At 39.8% G+C, this 8,212-nt stretch overlaps 1 protein-coding gene across 5 annotated transcripts in view; it reads left to right on the plus strand.

Annotated features, from left to right (window-relative positions):
• The window catches only part of ELAVL4 (ELAV like neuron-specific RNA binding protein 4), a 39,555-nt gene extending 31,343 nt beyond the window's left edge, over positions 1 to 8,212 (plus strand). For 2 of the 5 annotated variants that reach the window (XM_010015019.1, XM_010015017.1), the window contains 3 exons: positions 1,298 to 1,451; positions 1,846 to 2,071; positions 7,853 to 8,180. In XM_010015019.1, the coding sequence (XP_010013321.1) occupies positions 1,298 to 1,451; positions 1,846 to 2,071; positions 7,853 to 8,180 (708 nt within the window). Of the gene's footprint in view, positions 1 to 1,297; positions 1,452 to 1,845; positions 2,072 to 3,469; positions 3,509 to 4,720; positions 4,729 to 5,742; positions 5,756 to 7,831 lie in introns of all 5 variants that reach the window. The other 3 variants (XM_010015014.1, XM_010015016.1, XM_010015015.1) reach the window with 3 other exon arrangements.

An 8,212-nucleotide genomic window follows, 5' to 3' on the forward strand; every position in this document is an offset into this window, starting at 1 on the left:
TCCCTCTAAATGTAAATGTTAGATTTAAAAGGTTATGTACCAACATAAAAGTTATAAAGAAGTTGCCAAAAACCTTCAAATCTAAAATCTTAGGGAGTTTGTCTGCTATTATGCAAAGAAGATTGTGGATGCAAATATTAGTCATTAACATCACTTTCTGTGTTGAGTCAGCATCTATTTTTAGGTGTGGAGCACATAAAGACAACTCTTTGACACATAAAACATACAAAGACATCCATTTGACATCATTTCTGTTTGGGCTAAGGCTCAGGAAAAGAGGAAGACAATTGCTGAATGCATTGTATTCATGGGGGGGACCCCTCCATTTCCTTCCAAGACACATTTTAAGACATAATGCAAGAATGTACTGATCTGTTGATATTTAAATAAGTCAAGATGAAGCGCAAAATATTCAGGTTTGGATCCAGTGCTATTTCAGATGTGCTGCAAAGCAATTCTTCACGATCCACACTGAATACTTGCCATTAAAGCTTTATCCAGGAAGTATTTTTGTTATGTTAAATGTGTGTATTCTAAATGTATATGTTTTAAAAGTGCAGAAGGCTCTTTATGCACATATTGTAATTATAAATCTGATTCATAGATAGAAGAGCAGTTGAGAGAGTCTTGATTTAATAATTTTCCAACAGCATACATGCAGTTGGAACTCAACTAGGTTTTTTCTTGTTTGCTTGGTTATAATATTTTGTGGTCTGGTTCCGGGCTTACAGTGCAAGGGAACTTCTTGTGATGAATTGCAGATACGACAATGGGTGTCAGTGTACAGTTCCCTGAGCAGATGTTCATTTAGTCTAATTTCACCAGTACTTTACTGTTCATCCAGAACAGATCTTGCCAGCTCAGGATGAAAACACAAAGAGAAATAGCACAAAAGATCACTCCACAAATAACCTGATCTGTTTCAGACTCTTGGGGGGGGCTGGGTAGAAAAACATACTGGAACTTCGGAGTGCTATGTTGGATACAGTAAATCATCCATACACCCACAACCTATAGGGGTAAATTTACAAAGCCATGCGTGGGAAGTTGCATGTTAATCTACCTCTGAACAATAGTTATTTTGTGACTGCACTTGAAGAGCCCTTGCGTCTGTTCTTAGCCTCTTTAGCTCTTCTTTGTTCTTCCAGCCTTTCCTGGCTTTGTTGGTTTTGCAGAACAGGTAACGTCTGAACTTGAGGGTTCTTGCCTGTGAAAGAACAGAAAATAATCTGTCCGTTTAAAATGCAAGGGGTGGCTCTAGCTTACTAATACATCTTTCCTTTCCTTCACTCCCTAGGTGTCGTATGCCCGTCCGAGTTCAGCATCAATCAGAGATGCGAACTTGTATGTCAGCGGCCTTCCGAAAACAATGACCCAGAAAGAGTTAGAGCAGTTATTCTCACAATATGGGCGCATCATCACCTCACGGATTCTGGTTGATCAAGTCACAGGTTAAAAGAAAACTTTTCTTGGTAGATGCATGTTTTTCTGGAAATGGCAAAGCTGTAAACACCTGTTGGCAGTTGGGTTTCAAGACAATGTGACTTTTAGTGTAAAATGCAGTATCTGGTTCTTCGAGTGTTGTAACTGTTTGGAGGCATAACTGTTACCTCCTTCATGAGGTACCTTAAAATGCAAAGTGTTTACTTCAGAGTGTTATATTAAATATGGTAGGGGCTGATTTTGGAGAACACAGATGGGGAAGAGTGTTTTTCTTTATAGGACTTCCCTTAATTTGCAAGCCATGCATTCTGTGCAGCGACAACAAACGTTCAATTCATGTTCGTCACATAGATAAGGCTGTTCCTACAAATATTCATCTGTTCACATGTCTTTACTTCCCAGGGGTTTCTCGAGGTGTGGGATTTATCCGTTTTGATAAGAGAATAGAGGCAGAAGAAGCCATAAAGGGACTAAATGGCCAGAAGCCTAGTGGTGCTACAGAACCAATTACTGTGAAGTTTGCCAATAACCCCAGCCAGAAAACAAGCCAGGCACTCCTTTCACAGCTGTATCAGTCTCCCAACAGACGCTACCCTGGACCACTTCACCACCAGGCTCAGAGATTCAGGTAATTACCTGGAAAAGAACTGAAGTTCCACCAGTGATAACAATGTGGGGCAGGTGCTACGCAGGAAAATACGCTTTAGTTGCATAGGCTGACCTGATTTTCTTTGTAAAATTAAATATTCTTTCCTGGAGAATGAGGAGGAAAATCTGCTGACAGCAGTAGTCATGTTGTATTTACTAAAACAGCTGAAGTACTGTACAACCAGATCTCATGAAGGCTCATAGAAAAAAGGGAGGGCAGAGTAAGAGTTACACTGATAATCAAATGAGCAGCGACTACCCTATTCTCTCTCCTTTTTTTTTTGGTAATGCTTTTATTTTCTGCTGTATTATTACAGTTTTGATGCAGCTTAGACTTTGATGTTAATGACAGTGGATTGGTAGCAGGAAAAAAGCTGAGTCTGTTCCAGTCAGCAGCAGTATCATTAAATTTATTAGCCTGAGATATCTGCTCTTAGTATAAAGAGACCTTGCATTAGTCTTTGGTGTGATTCTTCAGATGCTTTCGGGGATGTTTTATGCTTTGCATTCTGAATATACTGTTTCCTTCTGATACATAAGCCAGAGTTAGCAATACATGATGTCCTCATTACTTTTATATTTAGTAATTTTCAGGCAACCTAGCATTCAAATAAAAGGTCTGCCTTCTAAAAAGAAACTTGGACATACTCACATAACTGAGTTGCGTGCTGGCTTTAGAGAATCTTTCAAAAGTAAATTTAGGTTGTCAGTGATGAGAAGTGCTAATGAATTCAAGACCATTAAAAAAAAGTCATCGGACGCATTAAATTTACACTTGGTTTTGTGTCTTTGGCACGCAGCTGTGTCCATTGAGATTATCACTGAATCCTTCCATGGACAGAAGGTCTTCATTGTACTCTCACAGAAAGCAGATGATTGTATTCTGTATAAAATTTGGTGGTCATTTAGATTGACATATCATGGAGGATTGATACTAAATACATGTAATATAATGTGGAGAGTATTATGTTAAAGCAGTTAGAATCAGTAATTTTCCCAATTCCAGCAATTTTGGACTGTAGCATTTTATTTCCAAGTTAACTGTAAATATAAGGTGAACAGTTGAACTATTTGCACAAATTTCATACTAACACTGTCTAAAAAGGACAGATCAGAAGTGGATTTTTTTTAAATGCCAAACCCTGGAAATGAAGATTTTCACGAGAAGTCTAGACAAGTTAAAAATAAATGTTGTGGTGGAAATTTAAGCACAACCTCAGACTTAACAAAGCAGGCCGGGAGTTGTTAGGCTCCTTAGATGTGTGGGAAACTTGTTGAACGTTTCTTCTTTGAAAATGGAACGCTATTAATAATAGTTCCATTGAGCGATCTTGCCATCTGTGAGACATTAACCCAAAGACCCTCCTTCTCTTTTCAGGCTGGACAATTTGCTTAATATGGCCTATGGCGTAAAGAGGTAATTAGAATTCCACAGATTGCCAGATGTCCGTGTTGGCACAGATTGGTGCTACAATTTATTTTTTTTTAATTCACTAACTTTATTATTTTTTTTTTAATTCCTTCTTTTCTTCCACCAGCATGTCAAATTCTTTTTAAGTTTGGACTTCAGTTGGTTTTGTTACTTTTAAAGGCCACACATGCAAATTCTGTGGGGTTTTTTGTTTCACCTTTTGTTTTTATTTACAGGTGGGCTTCTCAAATGGTTTAGGTGCAGCAGCTACCAGCTTTCAAACTGCAGTCGCCCTGCTAATGGTGCTTTTTCCAGCACCATTTAGCACCAGAACTATTAAGTTTTTAACTAATCTCTGATTTGATAATAGAAATCTTAATAGTCTAAAACAGAATTGTGCTGCTGTTGGTTAAATCTCACAGTTAAGATCTTCTGTCTCCTACATCTGGCTTAAGATTGACTTGAAAATACAGCTGTCTGCACCTTAATCAGCCCTAAATTTCTTTTGTTACAGGTTTAATACTTTCAAATTTTCTCGGTGCTTGAGATTTCATTTTTGTTTAAAATAGCTCTGTGTGTCCGTATGTATGTGCACGCATGTGTGATAGACATTTATGCTGTTTCATGAGTATGTTCAGTGTTTGATAGCTAAAATGAGTTGACATGTTAGTGTTTCTTCTGATGGCACGCATCAACGCAAGCGAACCTTACAGCAAAATAACGGTATAGTCTTATTCCTGATGTTACCGTAAGATGTCCAGCCATGCCCCACAGTTAAGATGAGAAAATACTTCTTAATCTTCTGAAATGGTCTGCTCACAACACTTGAAAATTATTTGGGCTTGTTTTTTAAAGCTCATCCTGTAAAAGTGGCATGGTAAGTATATCTTTACACTACCGAGTAGTGGGCAGTAGCATGGGTTTTAACTACTGCCACGGTAGCTATTATGCGAACCTTAAGACTACTCACAAAAAGGAAGAGCCAGAACAGAGGCAGCATATCTTCCAGAAGCACTACTTCTGGTGTTCATTAGTACATTTATTACATCTGCAACATCCTTAGTGGTGATGGTGATGTGATGAGTCAGAACTTACCACCTGATATTATCGCACAGCGCTTTTCCTGTGTTCTTCCATCTCATTTGTTTCTTGATACATTGCCAAAAACATGGCAAAGCTCTCGGTGTCAAGTATCTGTCAGGGACAGGTCAGTGTCAGAAGGATGGGTTTGTTCCAGGAGTTTTCCTTTGGTTTTCTCTGCTATTGCTTCCCTGGAATTGCACTGGCATGGTGCAGGACAAACAGGACTTATTCTGAACTAGCAAGGGTATGAATTCAGATGTCATAAGACCAACCTGTATAAGTTATGCATCTGCTTTCTTAATATTCAGAGTCTGTAGTATTAGTCTTAAATCACAACAGTGTTTTATAGGCATCTTAAATTAGTTTGTATCTCCTCCCAGCAAATCTTGAAAACTTGCACTAGCAAACCCTGTATTTACAGACATAGGGACACAAAAAAACCCAGTGTATTGATAAAAACTTCTGAAACTGCCTCTGTAGTGTGGCATAAAACTGGGTTTTGGGGTCGGTTCTTTCTTTCCCTGTATCAAGTATGTGGTACTGATGGAAAAGGAGATGTGTTGACGTGCAGCAAAGGTTTTATTGACGCTAATTCCAGGTCACTTGCTAGTAGCAGAACTACTTACGCAATAGTTTATCTTGTATTTGTGTCAGTACACTTGCACTAGTTTTGTGCATGTTTTCTTGGATTTAAGGCAGCTTCTGTGCTCCTGGTACATAAACAGCTGAAAGCTGAAAGCTGCTTCCCTAAAGGTTTCCAGGGAAAAGCCACTCTCCACTGAATTGCATGAAACTTCAACCATTAACATCAGTGCAGCATTCCTGCAAAACTCCATAACACACCCTGTGACATGCACAGCTTTGGGTTGTCCAGGTTTTACAATAAACATCACTTTCAGGGTAGCATATACACTAGTGTTGTACTTCATGTTAAATTTTAACATGGCAAAAGAGAAGCATTTTGTGATTTATGTATGTTACTAGCACAGTTGGCACTTGTCAGCAGTGGGCTTAAAGTCCCATCTTCCAAATTCAAGAAGTTGAAGCTGTTGACTTACACAAGCTCTCAGTCTTGGCTGTCTTATATATGATTCCACATAAGGTGGAAGGAGCAGTATAAATCGGCCTTGTCCAGCTTCTTCCTTGGTTTTCAGCAGCTGGGGAAATACCGTGAGCTAGAGCTGTGCTGAACCATTATGATAATGTTACTGGTTTCAGTATGTGGGAGAGAAACTTAAAGATGTTGAGAGTAGGATTTACGAAAGTGAAGTTCAGTTGGAAAATCGCCACATACCTTTAATAAACTGTCTGCAAACCTGTACGTATGTCTGAGGATCCAGTGCTGTGAGCGTTTTTGAGCTGTTCATTTGTACCGTAGCTACACCCCAGTGACTTTTCTCAGCTTAAGATGTATATTCCAAATGCCTTTTTTCCTTGAATATGCATGTAAACTGCCATCAGGAATCGACAGAATGGTGGGCAGCCACCAGGTGTGTAGTTTCTTTTATGGTTATTTAATATACACAGCATAATATTGTGCAGACTGCTAAACGTGTGTGGAAATATTACAAGTGTAAAAGGAGAAGTTTTGGAGAGTGCAAGAGCTTACTCAGCAACGCTGAGCTCCCCCCTCCACTCCCTCAGTCATCACTCAGACTCCTGAGGAATTATTATTCAGTTCTGGTATTAAAACTCATCATATTGAAGGTACATGTGAAACTGGATTTTTTTTATTAAGACGTTTCCTCTGTGCAGTTGTTATTTTAAAACCTATCCCAAAGTGTAGCTTCAGAAAGCATGTCACTTTTTTTTTTAACTGATGAAAGGAAAATTATGTTGATCCTGAGGGCTGATACCGCTTAACATCTTCATTAATAACCTGAGTCACGGGCTGCAACGCGCCCTCCTTGCATTAGCGGGTGACACTAAATTGGTGAGGGAGCAGGGGCAGTCACTGTGCTCTTGGCCACGGGTGCCACTGGGGAGACCTTGACAAGCTGGAGGAACATGGTGAAATTCAGGAAAGGCAGAGTTGAGCCCGTAGCTGCTGTCCTCAGCTACTTACAAGGGGCAGTAGAAAGAAGATGAAGCTGAGCGCTTCTCAGAGCTCAACCACAAAAGGACAAGAGGTAATAGGAAGAGGGGAAATCCAACTGGGTATAAGGGAAAATAATTTACAGTGAGGATGGTGGAGCCCTGGAGCGAGGGCCACAGGAGTGGACTTCCCATCCTTGAAGACTTCCAAAACTCCCCTCCACAAGGCAATGAGCATCAGTTATCCTCGCTTCGTGCCAGAGGTTGACCAGATGACCTCACAGATCCTGCCTAGCCTGTGTTACTGTGTGATGGTTCTGTGTTCGTAAACATACTACCCCGCTTTAGCTTCCCAATTCAGATGTTCAAGCTAAAGGAAACTGGTCCCAAAAGACAACAAGGAGGGAAAAGTCAGGGCTGCTGTATTAGATTTCTAGGAGCTTGTCTCTACATTGACCACCTGAAGAACCTAAGAGCCTGTCATGGATACGAAGTCTCACAGTATGAAGGTATTAGTTGACATGCTCATCAATTATATTTATGCACTGTTTTACTTACCCTACAATTGCTGCATAAATCTCCTTGAATATATGGCCAGCTTTAAGACGTCTTTATTACCTGGGTTTCTTTTCCCAGTGTCTGTCAATTAAGGACTATGTTAGGAGGGGAATTAAAATCCACCAGTTACACATCTCTCAATCTGATACTTAGTATTTTTAGCTAAAGATGCCACTGTTACAGATGAATCCTGGCAATGGCATTTCATATTAATCTTTTAAAGTCTTAAATTTGTTAGGGTTGGTTTTTTTTTTCACTAACAACTAGTGAGAGGTAAAGTTTAGGATCTCCATTGCCCTGAAACTACATTATTTTAGTGGTGGGAATAAGTAGCAAATTCCAACAGGCTTCTTTAAATGAACTTGTGTTTATAGCAGCATTTGCAGGCCCTTTTGGGCTTAGATTGTCCTTAAGCATTTCTTTTATTAGATCTTAGTATATATCTAAGTAGGGCTTATCCTTGAAGGGAGACTCATCGATAACCAGATTTGGTCTGGTACAGCCCCCCTCCACTTAAGTAGAATTAGAGACCAAAGGTAGCAGTGTAGTCATCTTCCAGGGATAGGATCAAGAACCTTCCTTCATTACCATTGGCTTACTTACTTTAAAGTCTTGGTTCCATGTAGCTCGTGCCAAGAGATATATTTAGAATAGACCCGTCTTTTTACTTGGTAGGTTTTCTCCGATCACAATTGATGGTATGACGAGCCTTGTCGGAATGAATATCCCTGGTCACACTGGGACTGGATGGTGTATCTTCGTCTACAACTTGTCTCCCGACTCCGATGAGAGCGTGCTGTGGCAGTTGTTTGGTCCCTTTGGAGCAGTCAATAATGTCAAGGTGATCCGTGATTTCAACACCAACAAGTGCAAGGGATTTGGCTTTGTCACCATGACCAACTACGACGAAGCTGCCATGGCAATTGCCAGCCTTAATGGATACCGTTTAGGAGACAGAGTATTGCAAGTTTCCTTTAAAACCAATAAAACCCACAAATCCTGAATTTCATATCCTTACTTACTAAAATATATATA

This window comes from Nestor notabilis, unplaced genomic scaffold (assembly GCF_000696875.1).
Source record: "Nestor notabilis isolate BGI_N333 unplaced genomic scaffold, ASM69687v1 scaffold345, whole genome shotgun sequence".
Lineage (NCBI taxonomy): Eukaryota > Metazoa > Chordata > Aves > Psittaciformes > Psittacidae > Nestor > Nestor notabilis.